We start from the raw sequence: 20,693 nt of genomic DNA, 5'->3' as shown, positions 1-20,693 counted from the left end.
GTTATCGTGTTCACACACACACACGCACACAAACACAAGCACACAAACACACACATACAAACACACACACACACATGGACAAGATTGCAAAACTTCGAGATTTACAGAAATCTCTTTTTTTCTTTTTTTGCCCGATTACAATACTTTCTCTATACTTCGTATACGAGAAAAAAAACCAGACATTTATTAAAAATTATAAATTAATAAAAATACTGCTAAAATGCAATGTTTTTTCCTTGTGAGTACTATAACACAAATCTGATAATCAACAGAGAATCCAGTTTCTAAAGCATAAACAAAGAGATTGTGGTTTAATTCCATGAATTGTGCAATTTACATTCCCGTTATTATTTTGGGGTAAACGAATAAAATACTTCAACTTTTTATTGTCTCAAAATTTTTTTTTCGAAGTATTTTTGTCATTTATTTTTCAATTCGTTCATTATCGCCATATCACCATTTTGTTTGGCCTGTGACGGATGTGTTTAGTCGAGCGTTGGGTGCTGTTATCTGCAACGAATCGTACCGCTGGTTTCAGATTTGTCGGGGTTTGTCTTCGTTCGTACATGACTAACTGATGACTTCAGCCAACGGGGGGGGGGGGGGGGGGTGGAATTAGTCGTGAAGAAATGGTAACACGACTGTTTTACTCCCACACACCCACCTACCCCCACTTACTCCCACACACCCACCTAACCCCACTTACGCACACACATCACTAACACTGACAGTTAACATGGGCTACATTTAATATGTTCCTTGCATCATTATCTCCCAAGGACAGCAACCCACTTTGGTTTCTGAAAATTGCAGTGCCTTAGCATACTTTCAATACATTTAGCAGCGGTTATCATTCGGTATTCATTCTATACAGAAAAATAAACAGTCCGACTCGAAACTAAAAAGTAAGTTGTCACAATTTGTTTTAAATTAAACTTTAAACCAGATATTATTATCTAAAGTGGGATTTTATATAGTTCATGATTTTAAATTTTTTTAGATAATGTCGGCCTATATTGGTTTGAATATTTTTAATTCAGTACCTTCATAATAGGGCTGGTAAGTAGGTCACCAAACAGCTCTATGGCTCATTTAGGTTTTATTGAGCCATGGAACTGGTCAGTGACCCTCTTACCAGCCCTATTAAATTGTCAAAATAAGACTACGTTTTATTTGGTATAGTCGAGCTATGTTGCATAACTTAATATTTTAACGCACATAGTGCGCTGTCAAAAGTAACCTATTTGACAGAACATAATGCATTTTGATACCAATAAAACATAATTAATGCAGATATTATCGAGGCCCATTTGACATGCAAACGGACTACTGTTATTCTGTATAGTGCTAAGGCATCGATCAAGTTCAAATCTCATTTTGTAGTATTTAAATCTAGTAAACGTAAAGTTTTAAACCCCGTTTAAAAACAGGTTCAAATCACTTTTTTTTCAAATGGTTGTCTAGGTAACGTTACTATAAAAAATGTAAAAATATTAAAAGCCCTAAAAGAAATGAAGTACCGTAGTTTATTTAGCTAAGTAAATAGGCCTACATGTTAAAATGTGTAGAAAATATTGTTTAACAATTGATGAAAGTAAGTAGAATGTGTAGAAAATATTGTTTAACAATTGATGATTGAAAGTAAGAAGAATGTGTAGAAAATATTGTTTAACAATTGATGAAAGTAAGTAGAATGTGTAGAAAATATTGTTTAACAATTGATGAAAGTAAGTAGAATGTGTAGAAAATATTGTTTAACAATTGATGAAAGTAAGTAGAATGTGTAGAAAATATTGTTTAACAATTGATGAAAGTAAGTAGAATGTGTAGAAAATATTGTTTAACAATTGATGATTGAAAGTACGTAGAATGTGTAGAAAATATTGTTTAACAATTAATGATTGAAAGTAAAAAGAATGTGTAGAAAATATTGTTTAACAATTGATGAAAGTAAGTAGAATGTGTAGAAAATATTGTTTAACAATTGATGAAAGTAAGTAGAATGTGTAGAAAATATTGTTTAACAATTGATGAAAGTAAGTAGAATGTGTAGAAAATATTGTTTAACAATTGATGAAAGTAAGTAGAATGTGTAGAAAATATTGTTTAACAATTGATGAAAGTAAGTAGAATGTGTAGAAAATATTGTTTAACAATTGATGAAAGTAAGTAGAATGTGTAGAAAATATTGTTTAACAATTGATGATTGAAAGTACGTAGAATGTGTAGAAAATATTGTTTAACAATTAATGATTGAAAGTAAAAAGAATGTGTAGAAAATATTGTTTAACAATTGATGAAAGTAAGTAGAATGTGTAGAAAATATTGTTTAACAATTGATGAAAGTAAGTAGAATGTGTAGAAAATATTGTTTAACAATTGATGAAAGTAAGTAGAATGTGTAGAAAATATTGTTTAACAATTGATGAAAGTAAGTAGAATGTGTAGAAAATATTGTTTAACAATTGATGAAAGTAAGTAGAATGTGTAGAAAATATTGTTTAACAATTGATGAAAATAAGTAGAATGTGTAGAAAATATTGTTTAACAATTGATGAAAGTAAGTAGAATGGTACATGTATAACACAGGAAATGCCACTTGACCCAAATTTGAACCGGAAGCTGCTTATCGGCCCTTGTATCATAGCCGTGGGTCTGGTCTTTCACACCATTGGTCAAGCTACGCCTTACTGGACAAGTGTAACACTTCCTGGCTTCGATTTCACACATAACCTCGGGTTGTGGGAGGTCTGTGTTCCTAAAGGTTGTGTAAGGATACACGACATGGACAGTAAGCAAACTTTGTATACAGTCTTTTAGCTGTTGTCTTTGTTCGTTATCAAAGTTCAATAGTTACCAACATCGAGTATAAATACAGAAGAAATGGTAGAGAGACATTTAGAGTGTAAACAACTAAAAGCTTGCCAGAAAAGGGGGGAAGGGGAATAAGGGGTGCTAATAAGGTTAATAAAGCGTTAAGATGAACGCAATGACCGAAGTCAAAATATCTTAGACTAGCCAGTTAGCTGCAAAAACACTATGTACTTCTGGGTATAATCTTTCAGTCGAGTTGGGGTTTGTATGGAGAGGGGGTGGTTGTAGCGGGGTGGGGGGGGTGGTTATTTTGCAGTTTGCGTATGCTAAGTTGAATTATATGCGTGCTTTTGGCTATAGAAGTGTTTATAAAAAATACTAATTATGGAAGAGACGTCGAGTTCGAATCCGGGTCAGCAGAACGTCCCAGAGTCCACCCAGCTCCAATGAGTACCTGACTCGTGTTTAGGAAAATAAAGGCGGCTGGGCATAGTGCTGACCAAATCTTCTCTTCATATGTCGATGTCACAGAAACATATGATCTCTACCTTACCTGCCAATGGGTTGCAATGTCTTTATAGAATTTCTTACTTTTTACGTAACAGTAGAGACTTGCGTTTTATAGATGGCGCTTTTGTCCTTCTTCTGTATAAATTTCTACATCCATTGTTTACAGTCTTGTCCCGTACCTACCATGTCTGCCGAGCTTTCGCCATCATGGGAGTTCTGTCCGGTGCTGCAGCGGTTCTCGCGATATTTCTCTACTTGTTTCAAGCCAAGCTCATCTACGCCACCGTCTCGAAAGATTTAGGAGGCCTGTCGGGTACGTATGTTGACCAATGCTGTATAACGTTGACATTGTATTATATCTACATTACATTAAACCATTGTTTGTTTTAATAATCTTACAGAATTATACCAAATATAGCTCCAATTTAGTAATATTTAATTATGAAAAAAGCGTCTCTTTTCTATAAAAAAGAAACAGAAAAATATATAAGTAAAAACCATGAAATGACCCGTAGTTTTAGTAAGGCTGTTATTCGCATCAATTCTTATATTATTTTGTTTCCTATTTCAGGTTTGTTGATCGCTATGTGTGTGATTTTATGGGCTGCTTACAAACATAATCACTGTGAGGATAAATCGTGTTCGTACGATTTCTCTTTCGCCTTCAGCTGCGTGGGGTGTATTTTGTCTATTGCTGGCAGTATAGTGGCACATTTTTCCAACAGACGCCATCGCGCTCTGGAATATCAGGCCGTAGAATTAACTAATGGTGTTGATATCACAACTGTATCCACATGGATTATCGGGCTGTAGTCTCAACTAATGGTGCTGATATCACAGCTGTATCCACGGCATTGAATTAAGCTTGTAGTTATTTGTTATTATGCGATATATGTGCGGCTCAAGCATTGTTATCATTATAAAATTTTAGCCACATTTTCTATTTAGCTAGCTGTATATTTATCATAGGCTATATTTAAGTTATCTATATTATTCAGCTATTAAATTATTGTTTCAATCTAAATACATGCAACTAACTAGAGTGCCATGTTTGAAAAATAAATATATTAAAACATTTACTCGATCTAAATTGAATAGCTGCTAAATGTGCAATCTATATTCTTCTGAGACTGCCAAAACAAAATTGCATGTGGTATCTAGACATATTGCCATGTCTTGCATGAACAATCAATAATAAATTATCAAATAAAGACGATTTAGTTTATAACACATAATTGGAGAAAAAAAAACTGGTTTAATTTAATTAATGAATGACGCCACTCAAATGCTGGTTAATATTTTTGGGTCGGAAGAAATACAACTAAATAGTGGGATATTAAAAATATTTAATTTAATGTTTCAATTCGTATCTTATCGCCGTGTCAACATTTTACGTGACTCGTGTCAGCTGAACCTAGAGTGCTAGATTCTGTAACATCAAACCAGTGGCATAGATGGCTATAGTCTGACCAGGAATGTGTTTGCTTTCACATGACTCACAGCAACAACCAATGGATTCAAATTCTCGCCAGGAATTAGACACACATACATTCAGACTCATATATTTAACAAAGCAGCTCTTTCAAAAATGAGTTCCTTTATTATATGAAATATGGAAAATAAACCTCATACATTGCTTCTACGTTTAGCGATACATTACAACATCATTATCTGCTGTAAATGACTGACATAGATTAAGTATATAGATGATTTCCATAATTGACTGATATAGGTGGCTGACATAGATTACTGACATAATGACTGAGAGATGACTGAGAGATGACTGAGAGATGACCAGAGTTTCTTCCAGGCACCGAAGAAAGTATACCGCCCCCCCCCCCCAATGAAATAGAATTTATATAGAAAATATATAGCCTACTTTTAACAGTGTCCGCCCCCCCCCCCAAATTTTAGTCCGCCCCTCCCCCCCCCCCCAAAAAAAAATTCAAGTGCCCCCCCCCCCCCCGGAGCAAAAATTCTGAAAAGAAACAATGTAGAAGACTGATATAAATTACTTTACTAATAACTGACATAGAGAGCTGACATATGGCGGACACAAATGACTGACATAGACAACTGCCATATTTCACTGACAAAGGTGACTGCATTATATAACTCTCTTGACATCGATTCACTGTGTAAAATCTCCAATGTCGCACATGAAGAGACATAAATCAGAACATTTGACGTCAGCGGCGCGCCTATCTGGAGGGCGCACTAACACCACACAGTTCTCGGTCACACCCCCGCTAGGCTCACCTACACAGAAATAAACACACATTATACATTATAAAACGGATTCAAATTAAATAAATTAAAACGTTTTAAAAAATATATTGTTGTACCACTAGGATACGATAAAAATACAGATGGAAAACAATGTACATACTACGCGTCGTCTAGGTATGGCGTCTTTAATATTTTACTATAACACCCTACCTCCCGTTTGGTCACAAAAAAATGCAGTCCTTTTTTAAAATGACTCTTCAGCGTACATCTCCTCGCTCCTAACTCCGCACCCTCCCCCTACGTCCACACACACACACCCGCCCAAAAAATATTTTACAAAGCAGGTATTTATTTTTAAAACTTTTAGTTCCAGCCTAAATCATTTCACTAAAGCAACATCAGTCTAAATCCCAGAGGCGTAGCGAGGGGGGGGCGGGGGTGCGGACCGGGGTGACACCATTTAGGGGGGGGTGACACCAAGGCAAAAAATAGTAAACTATATAGAGAAAAATTTGAGGGGGGGGGATGCAAATCGAAAGTTCAAGGGAGAGGGTGCAAATCAAAATCGAAAGTTTTTCTCGGGGAAGAGTCGCTACGCCTCTCGGGAAGGGGGGGGGGGTGGCACCATGAAGTGCCGCACCGGTTGATACCCGACCTCGCTACGCCACTGCTAAAACCCCAGTCTAAATTGTTCCCTAACAAAATCTCAATGTTTGTCTATATTATAAGCAAACTTTACCATCGTTGAACAGAGCTGTCCTCTGGCTATAGGGCATGACGTAACCGTCATCCTCCCACACAAGGACGTTCTCCTGCACAAGGTCAGTCAGACCCAGCCACACGAGCTGACCTTGAAACACTGACACATTCACTAGAATGTTCATCTGGCCAAGAGACTTTGGGGTATACACATAACTGTGTTTGGCTGAAAATTGATTTTAACATATAGATTATCTAGGTGTTTTCAAGAGACATAGCTAATTTAAATAGATACTAGCCGTCCCGGCCAGGCCCTGCTCTGGCTTCTGTGAAAAACCTTTCTGTTAAAGTCTATTACCTGTGTGTTTAGTAATCATCATAAACCCGGCATTGCACACCCAAACCAAAACCAAAACAACAAAACGTAAACATAACGCTAAAACAATTACAAATACAAACAAAAACAAAAACCTAACAACTAACCCAACCACAACCACAAACACCAATACGAACACAAAGAAGAAAAAAACAAACGAAAAAGCAAACGAAAACAAACCAAATCCAAATGCAAAACCAACCACAAACCCAAAGAAAAAAACACAAACGAAAAAACAAACGAAAACAAACCAAATACAAACGCAAAACCAACCACAAACACAAATACAAACACAAACGCAAAGAAAATAAAACACAAACGAAAACGAAAAAAGAAAGAACAAAAACGAACCAAATCAAAACGCAACCACTAACGCAAACCCAACCTAAACACAAAGAAAACACTAACGCTAACATAAACGCACAGTGCTCAGAGTCTAGCCCGGGGCGGAATCGCCTGTTTCAGCTTAATAAACGACTATAGTACCCCAACTTATTCATAGTCTTTTGCACTCACTTTAATGAACGTAGGCGCGAAACCGAACACGGGAGGCCCGGGACCCCAAATAGCACCCTGTCTGGGCGCCAGAGGACGCAACATGACGTCACCGCCTGATTGAACTTAGTAAACGACTATAGTACATAACTTATTCATAGTCTTTTGAACTCACGCGAACGTATATACCATAGCGTACACCGGAAGGCCCTGGGCGCCAAATAGCACCCTGTCGGGGTGCCGGAGGACGCCCGGATTTGATTCACTTAAAGACTATAGTAACCTTTCTTACCCATAGTCTATCGCACTGTTAAAAACAAAACTATGCAGCATAGCGCTCACATGATAGCCCAGGGTGCCAAATCGAACCGTGCAAGGGCGCCGGCGGACGCGCCTGTTTCAATTTAGTGAACAAAAATGATAATACTCCAAGCTTATCCGTAAATGGAAAGAAATAAACATATAGGATTTGTAGGACCTGGCTTATTAAATGTTATTGATTTAAAAAAAAAATATTGAACAGTATGTTCAGTGTATAGAATAAATAAAAGGCAGTGTTAAAAATACCTAACGACATTGCACTTAATCAATCCCCGCTAATTATGTAATTATTTTTTTTTCTTAACACCAAAAACAAAGTAATAAAATGAAAATTCTTTCTTCTTAAGAATATTTTATTAAAGGGAAGTAACTGTGCAGTCAATACATTTCCGACACAATTTTAGAAATTTTATAAACGTCGATACACTTTTAAAAAATTTTATGTCGCGTTCATAATTGAAAATTATTCTTCTAAGTAAATAGAATGAAAATTGTTTTTAAAGACTTTCAATGGTAATTTTTTGACTCGTAAATTTAGACTATGAGCACGATAAAAAATCTAACACTTAAATCCATAGAAGTGTCAACGACAAACTTTTTTGCCACACGTTACAGAACTGAGCTTTATATATTAGATTTCTATCGTTTGTTGACATTTGTTTTAAGCCGATTATGAACAGTAAGGAATCCGGTCGTTTTTTCGAATGCCGTTTGCCCGATGGTCGTTTTCCCGAATGGACACTAGCACGAATGCGAAAAACGTCCAAATGGACCCTTGCCCGAATTGGACAAACGTCCAAAAACATGAAACAATTAAAATAGTTTGAAGGCGCTTATTTTATTACAAAAAAAGTATTCATCGTAAAACGTCTGCAGCATATATATCACTTTATCCTCATATATTTTAAACTTCCAATAAATGAGGCTAAGGAAATCTCATGGCTTTATGATATCACTTTATGTTTTAAACGATCTTTGAAGTGAATATAACACGAAGAAACGCTCGATGAACACTTATAATTATTCAGGAATCTAACTAGATAATTGATATCCACAGTTAATAGATCACTAACCTCTACAGGTATCTCTAGCACTGGTGAAGTTAGCCGCTACAGGTGAGATCCACACACACGCGCTAGTATTGTTTAAAGTAATGACCTTGAACCCTGATGCCAGGTCACATGACTGAACCATCTTGTACGTGACGGCAGAAGGCGAGGTATTTGCCGGTAATGTGGGCACCAGCACTGATCCTGAAAAAGTTTCAATAGGTTTGACAATTTTTAACGTTGATATAGCAATGCAGCTGTGGGCGATTACTTAATCTGTTGGTAAACAAAAGTAGGCTGTAATCCCAACACAAATCACCATTACATTGAAGTTCATATTTTATAAGATAAAATTATTTAAATACGAAAATTTAAAAATAAAAAATCACCTCAAAAAAAAGACGATGCATATAGGTTAGCGGGACGGCGTAGCCTAAGACGTTGAGGAATTTACGGCTAACCCGAAAGCCTGGAGTTCGAATCCTGTTTCAAGTCAAAATAATGTCCGTGAGTCCGCCCAGCTCTGATGGGTACCTAACTCATGTTAGGGAAAGTAAAGGCGGCTGGTCAAAGTGCTAACCACACCTCCCCTTCATATACCGAGGTCAAGAAACATTAGAAACTTTACTTTATAGAAGTAAGCATAATAATTGAATTAGCCTAGTATAAAACCCACCTAATGTACAATTCTTGCTGCCGTCGTTGTACAGAAAACTCTGGCACTGTTGTTTAAAGACTAGGCACATCCTGCTACACTCCAAGAGAGTCCGAGTAAAGGAACTGACCAGTGGTAGGAGTGTCACATTTCGATTGGTGACCAGCACAAATTCTGTCTGCGGAGACCCCACTTTGAACAAAAAAGATTAAGAATGAATGTTTTAGTTACTTTCAATAATTCTGTAGATGTTGAAGAAGATAAGATATCTAACTAATTACTATTTAACGTGATAATGTTTAGCTAAATATAAAAACACCCATAAATACATGTATATATATATATATATATATATATATATATATATATATATATATATATATATATATGTATATATATATATATATATATATATATATATACATATATATATATATATATATATATATATATATATATATATATATATATATATATATATATATATATATATATATATATATACATCCATGTACATATATGTATCTGTGTATGTAATTTGTAAATGTTTGCTTATTTTGTACTTACCAATTAATGTCAGCATCATAAAAAATGTTATCAGATTTTTATACATTTTCAAAAGCTAAAATAGTATTATTAACTTTTACAACTACAAAATTAGATTTCAAGCCAATTTACAATAACAAGTTTTTTTTTTTAATTTCAAAATAGCATGTTAACTGTTGCTGGATTTTCGGTTGAATGATTTTCAGATCAAATAAATAGCGGCTATGAACACAGTTTACCATCTCTTAAAATATTCTCTTGAACACCTTGTGACGTACAAATCTATTTAAAATTCAGCGCAACAATGGTAAGTACATAAAGAAATAACGTCTAAAGAAGGCTCGAATACAACTGGAGTGGTTGGTGCAGAAGTACTAATTTAGAAATACTGTTTTAAAAGATTCATGCTAATGACGTTGTGAAATCAATACTGTCTGTGGACGTTGCTTCAAAGGTAGGCGGATATATATGGCAAGAGGCTTAGTCACTCCGATATTTTCGATAAAAAAGTAAATGCAGTTAAAAAAAAAGTACAAGTGTACTAAGTGTTTTCAATTTATTTATGTTGTCTATTTTAACGTTCTGTTTGTCGTGTTCATTGATGCGTAACTGTATAGTTTTAACCGTGTCCGTGGGGGGGGGGGGGGGGGGGCTTTGAGAAAAGAAAACAACATTTGCATTAAATAATGCTATAAGTTTACAATAAATAAAAAAAATGAAACGAACGAAGATAAAGCACATTTTACTATCAATAGGAAATATATATATATATATATATATATATATATATATATATATATATATATATATATATATATATATATATATATATATGTATATATAAGTCGATTTCCTCAAAATCACTCAGAAGTGACTTGGCATTACCAAATCAAATCAGAAGTAAACCCGCAGGTTTTGCAAATTGCCTCCTCAGATACTGTTTGTCCGTTGGTATAATTATAATGATGGGTGGGATGAAACATTTTCAAACCTTAGACTTGGGTAGGTTGTCTGGGTGGTTGGGGTAAAAGCTGCTAGACGTTATTTATCCAAGTGACATAGGACATAGCATTTTTAAATGTAGCTTTGAATACATGAACTAACTTTTAACTTAACTAAACGAATGAAAACAATTCCTGCTTTGTAAACGATCCGATTTTTTACAGCCATAAAACATGACTGTACTGATGTATGTTGAAAAATGTATTGGTATTCTAACAAAACAGTCTCAGAACAAAATCAATCGATATCTGCCTAATGTGTTATATCTGACACTTCCAAAAATAGTTTGTATTAACACTGTCTGTGTCAAGTTTTATAACAAACTGTCCTGAATAATTGACAAACTTTGTTGGATTTCTATTTGAACAAGACAATGAGCTCTAGTGCTTTAGAATACTAAAGAATAATTAAAAGGAGTGTCCAGCTATATGTTATATCTTCTACTTAAGACTAGTGTAACAAAGCAGATTCTACACAAACGTTGTCAACGGCTGCTTTGTGTGACGAAATGTCAACGTCACAGTCTACGAGATACAACAGACCACACTAATTTATATATATTCATTAAACATTCATACGAACAAACAAGAAAAAAAAATCTTAAGTCTTTAGTACGATTCAGTTAATAGTAAAAACAACAGATCAGTACGCAATTCTCTTTCAAATGTCAATACATTGTGGAAACGCTTCTCTATATGATGACATATCGTGTGCATTATTAATGTCCAATATTACTGAACCGCAGCGATTCTAATGATTGTCCACAAACTAAAGACCTTTCTATTTTTCGTTCATGCTATATGTTTGTTTGCTTTTGTTAGTATGTGGAATTCACAGTGCTGCTAATAGTAATTCAGCTTATATGGAGCAGAGGCGTAGCGAGGGGGGGGGGGTATATATGTCCTCGGGCGCCGACCGTAGGAGGCGCCACAATGGGTTAAATAAACCGGGAGTAATCTCCCCTAAACTTTCTCGAATATTCTTATATAACTTGGAATATAGACATGATTTTTAATTACTTAAACTTTTAAAAATAGAATAGAATCTCATAGAAAAAATAATTGCGCACCAAGCGAACGCCAAAACAAAATGTGCGTAATAGTGCGCAATATTATTAGAACTTTATAAATTTACATGCGTTTTTTGAGAAATCGGAAATAGCGTAAATTAGTACTTCCGATCAACGGAAATTACTCAAAATTTTAAAGAGGGTAGAGAATTAGATCTGTTACTTATATGTGAAATTTCATTTATCTATCTAAAATACTACTTAAGTTATATGCTTTTGAAAAATTTAAAGTCGAAAAAGTACCACTTCCGTTAATCGGAAATCGCTCAAAAGTTGAAAAGGATCTACGATTTTGATAAAATACTTATATATGAAATTTCATCAACCTAGCTCTAACGGTACTCAAGTTATCGTGTTTACAGACAGACAGACACACACACACACACAGACACACAGACATACGGACAAGATTGCAAAATTATGTTTTTTCCGTATCAGTGAGGTGTAAAACGTCGAGATTTGTAAAAATCTCCATTTTTTTTTGCACGATTACAAGACTTTCTCTATACTTCGTATATACGAGAAAGTAAAAAAAAAATAAAAGCTCATTTTAGCTGCAGTTTTGCATTAAAAATATTTTAAAATATATGGGGAGGAGGTCAAATTGAAATTTTGTCCCCGGGCGCCGGGAAGGGTCGCTACGCCTCTGATATGGAGGGAAATCGCTACTGCGACTATGTGGGACATTATGTTTTAGCTGTTGTGGCCTCGTTGTGTGCTCGTCCACGATTTATACTTCGGAAACGGCCTCATGCTCTGAATAAATCGTCATGACATGGCCACAGGTAATGAATTTTTAATGACAGTCGTGCTATGGACAGTGGTGATTTGAAATCAGCTGATATAAAGGGGGGACATTGATGTGGAATAATTGCACTAAATTTTGGATTTAAGTTGTTTCAGCTCATTTATTAAACTCCATTAAGCTCGACAGGAAAATAAAATGCTCTTAGCTATCATAATATTTCTCATTCACGGTAAGCGTACATATTACGTTATATAGTATATATATATATATATATATATATATATATATATATATATATATATATATATATATATATATATATATATATATATATATATATATATATATATATATTTATATCGTAGGCGTAGCGACCCTTCCCGGCGCCCGGGGATAAACTTTTCGATTTGCACCCCACCCCCCTCAAACTTTCAATTTGCACCCCCCCCCCCCATAACCTATTAATTTATTTTTCCAACTCATTTTGGCGTCCCCTAAGGTCGACACCCGGAGACATATGTCCCCCCCCCCTCGCTACGCTACTGATTTATACACACACATATATATATATATATATATATATATATATATATATATATATATATATATATATATATATATATATATATATATATATATAATATGCTTGTGTGTGTATGTTTGCGTATGCATGTGTGTCTGCTGTTGCACTAAACTTAGATTATTAGCTATATTAAGATTGTTGTGCAACGTTGCCACTACAGGTATCATTAATTTGTTTCCTTCAATGAAAAATTGCCCGAAAAGATTTAAACCTAGACCTGACTACTACAATGTGCCTGTCCATCCCCTAGCCTGCACCGCTACCCACACTAAAACACACCAGGTACAAGAAGCTGGATGACCGCGGTGTGGCCATGCTGCCCATTAACAGGGAGTTTGACCAGGTCAGCCACTTGTCCTGCGCCTCACTGTGTACAACATCAAGGAAGAGATGCTACAGCTACATCTACAACACGACCACCCGACACTGCAGCTTGGGTATGGCTTTTATGTAAACAGTGGCGTCGCTAGGTCGGGTGTCACCCGGTGCGGCACCTCAGGGTGTCACCCCCCCCCCTTTGTTTCTCTGTATACTTTGTAGTTAGTGTCATCCCCCCCCCCCCCCCAGATAAAAGTTTTCAATTGTTTTATGTAATACTAACAATATTTATCTATAATCGGATGTTAATACTGCTGGATGTGGCATTTTCGTATCTATAGTTTGCATGTTAACGTCATGGTGTCACCCCCCCCCCCCTTCTGTCGGGATCTTCATTAAGTATTTTAAATAATTTTTAACTTTAATTAACCATTCATTGAACTAGCAAAAAAAAAAACAACAACAAATTTATTCGATTTGTGTTGCATCTTTTTGTCTTGGTGTCACCTCCCTCAATAGTGTCACGCGGTGCGGTCAGAACCCCCCCCCCCCCCGCCCGCTCACGCCTCGCGACGCCTCTGTATATAAACGAAAGCTCAATCACGATATCTTTAGGAAATTTACAATCATTTATTACAAAATATGGTCGATGCAACTGCCAAAGTTTCGGTAATATATGTAGAGAATAGAAATGTTTCCGGATAAATAATCTAGCTTGGAAAAATGTCAAGAGTATAAAGTATAAATAGTATTGCCATTTTCATAGGATAAATATCTTTATCAAGGGAAACAACTCGCTTTATTTGTTTTCAGAATAAATGTAAGATGTATGTGATAATATGTAATGACGATAAAGTAATAAAAAATTCATGAAAAATGTATGTCTGTCGTCACATTTTGATGACCGCGTGTATTACATACAGGTTCTCAAGTAACTATTCATTATATTTTATTACACAGGTTCTTGGTTATTTCCCCTTAAGTCATCAGACCAGACCAGCCAAGGAAAGATCTACTCAACCGGAAAGTTCTGTAACACCACCAGAAACATCACAGTTCTGCCTGACTTGTCGGTCCTACCATCGGATCTCGCATTTTGTCTGGGTATAAATATCTGATGTGTTTACTTATCTTAACTTATTTACATATCTTATTCAAATTTAATTGATTTGAGGTCTAAAATTTAGAATGTTGGTACTGTTTTCCTATAAAATAAGGCAGTAGTTCTCCGTCTTAGAAAATTTATGGGATGGCTGAATGTTCGGCACGTGACATAACAATGTTCAGCTGACCCTCATGTTAAACCTACAGTTATCTCCCCGCCTGTGACAATAGATTTGGTGAATGGCAAGCTTCGTACAAAGGTTGTAAATATTATCTGGACAAATTTGTCAGAACTCTGAACAAAGATGGAATTAGCAAATTTGCACAGTTGGGATGGGCTTCCACTAATCGAGTAATGAAATATGGTCAAAACATTAGAGTAATGTGTTAATTATTTATGGTTTAACTCTTTTTAGCATTTAGTTTAATTTGCTTGGACTAATATTTGCTGTTGACGATTCGTGAGTGCAACGCTCGGAAATTTATTATTAGGGGTATTTCAGTGATGGGGTAATTGTGTTTGTCTGGCGGAGGCCGATCTTAGGGGGGGGGGGTTGTGGCTTGTGAGGGGAGGTGCTCTTGCCGCCACCCACCCCTCCGACAAAAATGAATTGTAAAAAAAAGCGTATAGAAATAATTAAAATTGTATGATTTTTTATGAAAGTTAAAATTGTAATTATACTTAACGTCTAAAATTTTAATTCACCTTTATTTAACAGTAAAATTTATTCAAATAACTCTCAATTTGTTCGTTTGAGAATGGTTGTTTTATTTAAATGAAATGTAGATATACAACTTAAAATTACATCGGTGTTACTTACATTCATACCTTCTTATTTCTGTCTAACAGAGTCTTGTCGTGACCTTGACAGCAGTGACCCCAGACCTATCGTGACCCTTAAATCTGGACTTCAGGTCATGTGTGACACAGTGACCGACGGTGGAGGATGGACCATTTTCCAAAGACGTGTTTCCGGAACCGTAGACTTTTACCGAAACTGGACGGAATACAAAAACGGTTTCGGTAACTTCATCTCAGGAAACTTCTACCTCGGTAACGAAAATATTTACCTCATCACCTCGCAAATCCAACACGAGCTTCGAGTCGACTTAACCATCGACGGGAAAAACTTCTTCGCCAAGTACTCCAACTTCAGCATCTCTAGCGAGACCAACGGCTACAGGCTGATGGTATCAGGGTACAACGGCACCGCTAGCGACGGCCTGAACTACCACAACAACATGATGTTCACCACCTACGACAGGGACAACGACAAGTACGACGGCAACTGCGCCGTGGCTTTCCACGGCGCCTGGTGGTACCTGTTCTGTTACTACTCCAACCTCAACGGCCTGTGGGGCGACACCGGCGACATGGGGACTCACTGGGTCAAAGGTCAATATACTTCCATCACCTTCACGGAGATGAAGATAAGGTCCGTCTGATTTCAAGAGTCCAATGCTCTTCTACTGTGATAATGGAGCTAAATTAATCTAAAAAGTAACTAAAGAATTCAGTAAACTCAGGCCAACTGTCGCGGTATTCATGTCACGGTCAAGCAATAAAATAAGCAATTACTTACCTGTGGTTTACATTTCTTCGTGTTTTAGAGAGTCTTGAAATATTTTTAAAAAAAATTATAATGTGTCATTAAGAGTGGTCTAGCGGTAGAGAGCTGGACTTCTAACCCGTAAGTCTCGAGTTTGAATCTGGGTTCTAGTCAGTAGACCGTCCCTGAGTCCACCCAACTCTGATGGGTACCTAACTCACATTAGGGAAAGTAAAGGCGGATGGGCATAGTGCTGACCACACTATCTCTTCATATGCCGAGGTCACAGAAACAATTGAACTCTGCTTCACTTGCCCCATAGACCGTCAGGTTTGAAAGGGAAACATTACTTTTTACTTTTTTGAGAGTGGTCAAACGATTGCATGATAAACGTTTTAATAACAAGCTTTTATGTCATAATGCACTAAAAAGGAGATAATAAATGATTTTCTTTAAATAAATGTTACTACACTACTATTTAAAGTACAAAAAAGAAAAGCGTGGGTAACGTGCAAAACGATCTATGATCAAACCTAATTTTTCAATACTTGCATTGTTGCCACGCTTCTGAGATCAATAAAGTATTTACATAGACTCATATAATAATGGTGACATTATTTATAAACAACGCGAACACCCCAAAAGTACCCTTAAAATCAATACCTATATTTGCATTTTGAAAAGATATTTTTAATATTAAAACTCGATACTTAGATACATTATTTTTACTAATATACGTCAGAAACGTTTTAAAACTCCACATGTTTTCAATGATAATAAAATACGTGTTTTTAATATTTTGATAGTTTAGAAACTTCTGTTGAATAATATTTAGTAAAGACACACTTCATCACGCAGGCGCTATGTCTGCGAGAGTTTCCATGGTCATAAACATATTTATCACAGTTACATGAGCAGAAGGTAGAGAATGTTCTGAAATAAGAGTTTTAGATTAGGCCTCAAGCAAATTCTGGTTATACAGTTTTTTGTATTTGGATAATTAATGGTCACTTTACCAGTTTTGTGTCAAGAATTACTTGATCAATGTACCATACTTGAAAACGTCAGGTATTTATTGTGCACGTTTTATAGTTTCAAGCAAAATGTGTAAAGAAATGGTTACGATCATCATCTTTGTATTTACAATGATACAAGGTAAGCTTAGATATTTTGGTATAGATAGAATAAGGTTTATTCTCACTGTCATATATTTACAACACACACATATATGAATTATAAAAATAATAATTTTATTCTCTATAAACGTTCTAACAAAATAGGTCTACATGAATAAATCATTTAATTCTTTCTATGAACGAAACTTATTTTTATTCCATTAAGTCAGTGGTTCTGTCATGATTAAAGAAACTGACTATAAGAAGTTCAACACCACTGACGTCACCATGCTGCCCATTGATGTAGAGTTTGACCAGGTCAGTCTTTTGTCCTGCGCCTCACGTTGTTCAAGTTCCAACAAAACGTGCTACAGCTACATCTACAACAAAACCACTAGACATTGTAGCCTGGGTGAGTTCACGTTTTAGCTTGTATGGTGAGTGTTTCATAACACCAGTATTATACACCAGTATTACAGTATTATATATATATATATATATATATATATATATATATATATATATATATATATATATATATATATATATATATATATATATATATACAAAAAATTGGTCTTTAGTATTGATAAGTATTTACAAAGTAATCTACATTTTGTTCTATTTTTGTGTCAATTAATTTAACAAGATACACATTTAAAACAATTACCACGTCATGATCGACCCACAGGTTTCCGGTTACTTCCCCTAACAGCTACAGACCCTCCAGCTCTAGGAGAGGTGTACTCGGCTAACAAGGTGTGTAACACAACTAAAAACACCACGGTCACGTGGGATGGCCCAGACCCCACCTCATCTCCAGGTAAAGTAGTAATTCTATGAGTCTATTGAAGCATATCCCTAATATACTATGAGTAAGCAACTATAGGTATATTTATATTGTTGCCGTAAATAAAATTATGTGACTAAGTACACAACCAAACGAGGAGGAAAGCATTAGATCTTAGATTGTTAAACCACCATCCACAATTTTAAGTGGCTTTGTGTAATAATGAAGCATGACTAGCGCTGATAATTTCAAAGCACCATCAGAGAGAAACGATATTTGATCTAACACAAACATCTTTTTCAACGATCTATTTTTGAATTATTGTTTTACAGATGTTTTTTTTTTATTTTCTTATAAAAATATCTTTTTGTCAACTTCGTTTTCCTACTACAGAATATACATCTATTTATCACAATCAGCTTAGGTTTTATATCGTTCTAGAAACGTGTGGTGACCTTGACAGCAGTGACCCAAGACCTATCGTGACCCTTAAATCTGGACTTCAGGTCATGTGTGACACAGTGACAGACGGTGGAGGATGGACCATTTTCCAAAGACGTGTTTCCGGAACCGTAGACTTTTACCGGAACTGGACGGAATACAAAAACGGGTTTGGTGATTTTACTTCAGGCGATCTGTACCTCGGCAACGAGAACATTCATTTGTTTACCTCACAAGGCTCCTACGAGCTTCGAATCGATCTAATGAGTAATGGAACCAGTTACTTCGCCAAGTACTCAAGCTTCAGTATCTCCAGCGAGGGAGACGGTTACATGCTGGACATATCCGGGTTTTCTGGAACGGTAAACGACTACCTAGATCAACACAACAACCGGCCGTTTTCCACCTACGATAACGGCACCGACGAAAACTGTGCTGTGACGTGTCAGGGAGCCTGGTGGTACAACAACTGCTGTGCAACCAACCTGAACGGTCAGTGGACCGAGACCAGCTCATCTATTTACTGGGGTGGGTTGTCCATTTACCTCGATCATCGTTCTTACACCGAGATGAAATTTAAACACACTTAGTATCTCTAGAAGTTTGGCTCAGTTTTCTCAAATAAAAAATAAAAAAAAAAAATGTGTCCCACTTCTATTGTATTTGTCATAACGTTTTAATTAGAAGTTAAAGACTGACTATACGATCCAACAGACACGGGCTGAAAGTTTATTGTCAAGTTCACGTGACAAGTGTACTACAAGAATTTCAGCTTCAGCATCTCGAAACAAACTGTTGGCTTATGGGGGGGGGGGGGGTTACATTGGTGGTACCGCTGAGGTTAGCCTTGTAGTTTTTATCGACACAATAATTACCATACTAGATAGAGTTAACGTTTAAACAAACCTAGTTTAAATATTTAAGAATATTACCTTCGCCCGTCATTTTGAAAGTTTGTTTATAAAAGATAGTCGATTAACATAAGTGATATTTACCATTTCACCATTGTGCATCCCTCCTCACACAAAAAAAAGTTAAAGTGGCTGTCCACAGGAGATTTCACGACAGCCCCCACCCCAATCCCAGAAGAAAAATATCTCAAAGAAACCCAGACAACATGAGTAGAATAGTATCCAACATTCATTCATCCTTTCTTCTCGAGTGAGATTACACAAGACATATTTCTTATTAATATTTATGAAGACGCTGTTTTAAAACTATTCCAATAGAGTTGTATTCAGTTCATATTTATCTAGAGTTTAGACATCAAACATTCGACGTGTGAGAGTAAGTGCGTCACAACATGTCGTAAAGGGTGGTTGAAAAACTATCATCTTAAAATAGTTTATTATTGATAAAAAATATTTTACTATATGATAAAACTGAGTTAAATATACAACAAGAATGGAACATTGTTGACAGAAAATACAGGAGTTTGGATGTGACTCGTTATGTTGTTTGAATGTGGGGGCATTTTAATGGTGGCGGGGTCATAAAGGTAGGGTTTTCTTGAATAAGGGAGGGGTAAGTTTTGGTGGGGGAGAAATTGTAGTGGAGGGGTGCACAAGGTATTTAATTTTTTTTAATTGTTGCGATTGTGTTTCTGTGGTTTTAGAGGTTGTTGAGGTGGTTAGTTTAGAGGTTATTGAGGAGGTTAGTTTAAAGGTTATTAAAGTGGTTAGTTTAGAGGATGTTTTGATGTGGTTAGTTTAGAGGTTATTGAGGTGGTTAGTTTAAAGGTTATTAAAGTGGTTAGTTTAGAGGATGTTTTGATGTGGTTAGTTTAGAGGTTGTTGAGGTGGTTAGTTTAGAGGTTATTGAGGTGGTTAGTTTAAAGGTTATTAAAGTGGTTAGTTTAGAGGTTGTTGAGGTGGATAGTTTAGAGGTTGTTGAGGTGGTTAGAGTTGGATGAACTGGTTGTGCCTCAATGGTAGTTGGAGAGTAACATTTATGCTGTAGATGGCGTGTGTGTAATCGGCGAGACGGTGTTGTTGGATATGGTATGGGAAGGGTATGGTGCTACGGACGGACCTTTTCCAACGGGAAACTGTGTCGTATGTATAACCGACAACCATTACAAGAAAACTGCTAAAGTATACATGTTTTAGCGATTTCCGGTAACTGGAAGTGGTAATAATTCTACTTTCAATTTTTTCAAAAACTATAACTTAAGTACTGTTTCCGATAGATAAATAAAATTGCACACATACGGAAAAGATCTTCTTTTTTGTTATCTGTCAAATTTTGAGTAATTTCCGGCGACCAGAAAAAGCACGCCA

At 35.9% G+C, this 20,693-nt stretch overlaps 3 protein-coding genes and 1 long non-coding RNA gene across 4 annotated transcripts; 3 read left to right on the top strand and 1 right to left on the bottom strand.

The window, feature by feature from the left end:
* The first annotated feature begins 702 nt into the window (after window positions 1-702).
* LOC131944797 (uncharacterized) lies at window positions 703-3,972 on the top strand. Its single transcript, XR_009387077.1, has 4 exons — window positions 703-905; window positions 2,590-2,791; window positions 3,491-3,637; window positions 3,896-3,972. It is a non-coding gene; the product is annotated as an uncharacterized LOC131944797 (long non-coding RNA).
* Window positions 3,973-5,455: 1,483 nt separating this feature from the next.
* LOC131944793 (tetranectin) lies at window positions 5,456-9,239 on the bottom strand. Its single transcript, XM_059305606.1, has 4 exons — window positions 9,170-9,239; window positions 8,518-8,697; window positions 6,293-6,478; window positions 5,456-5,583 (listed from the first exon to the last, which is right to left on the bottom strand). Exons 1-4 carry the CDS (start codon window positions 9,237-9,239, stop codon window positions 5,456-5,458), a joined length of 564 nt encoding a protein of 187 aa, XP_059161589.1.
* Window positions 9,240-12,535: 3,296 nt separating this feature from the next.
* Window positions 12,536-15,964, top strand: LOC131944791 (fibrinogen-like protein A). The gene is made up of 4 exons (XM_059305605.1): window positions 12,536-12,550; window positions 13,347-13,533; window positions 14,375-14,518; window positions 15,369-15,964. Exons 1-4 carry the CDS (start codon window positions 12,536-12,538, stop codon window positions 15,962-15,964), a joined length of 942 nt encoding a protein of 313 aa, XP_059161588.1.
* A 1,249-nt stretch (window positions 15,965-17,213) lies between these two features.
* LOC131944790 (fibrinogen-like protein A) lies at window positions 17,214-19,004 on the top strand. Its single transcript, XM_059305604.1, has 4 exons — window positions 17,214-17,223; window positions 17,410-17,595; window positions 17,875-18,006; window positions 18,367-19,004. Exons 1-4 carry the CDS (start codon window positions 17,214-17,216, stop codon window positions 19,002-19,004), a joined length of 966 nt encoding a protein of 321 aa, XP_059161587.1.
* Window positions 19,005-20,693: the final 1,689 nt, after the last annotated feature.

This window comes from Physella acuta, unplaced genomic scaffold, assembly GCF_028476545.2.
Source record: "Physella acuta isolate Inbredline_101_S28 unplaced genomic scaffold, ASM2847654v3 ptg000508l, whole genome shotgun sequence".
NCBI lineage: Eukaryota > Metazoa > Mollusca > Gastropoda > Physidae > Physella > Physella acuta.
This window is presented reverse-complemented; position numbering and strand designations above follow the sequence as displayed.

Excerpts from the sequence above, each read along its gene's own strand:
- LOC131944791 (XM_059305605.1), top strand. Across the intron at positions 13,534-14,374 it reads CACCCGACACTGCAGCTTGG|GTTCTTGGTTATTTCCCCTT; the intron begins GTATGGCTTTTA and ends TTTATTACACAG. Across the intron at positions 14,519-15,368 it reads GGATCTCGCATTTTGTCTGG|AGTCTTGTCGTGACCTTGAC; the intron begins GTATAAATATCT and ends TCTGTCTAACAG.
- LOC131944790 (XM_059305604.1), top strand. Across the intron at positions 17,596-17,874 it reads CACTAGACATTGTAGCCTGG|GTTTCCGGTTACTTCCCCTA; the intron begins GTGAGTTCACGT and ends ATCGACCCACAG. Across the intron at positions 18,007-18,366 it reads AGACCCCACCTCATCTCCAG|AATATACATCTATTTATCAC; the intron begins GTAAAGTAGTAA and ends TTCCTACTACAG.
- LOC131944793 (XM_059305606.1), bottom strand. The coding sequence starts at position 9,239 with ATGTGCCTAGTCTTTAAACAACAGTGCCAGAGTTTTCTGTACAACGAC. Across the intron at positions 8,698-9,169 it reads CAGCAAGAATTGTACATTAG|GATCAGTGCTGGTGCCCACA; the intron begins GTGGGTTTTATA and ends AAACTTTTTCAG. Across the intron at positions 5,584-6,292 it reads GACAGCTCTGTTCAACGATG|GTGAGCCTAGCGGGGGTGTG; the intron begins GTAAAGTTTGCT and ends ATTTCTGTGTAG.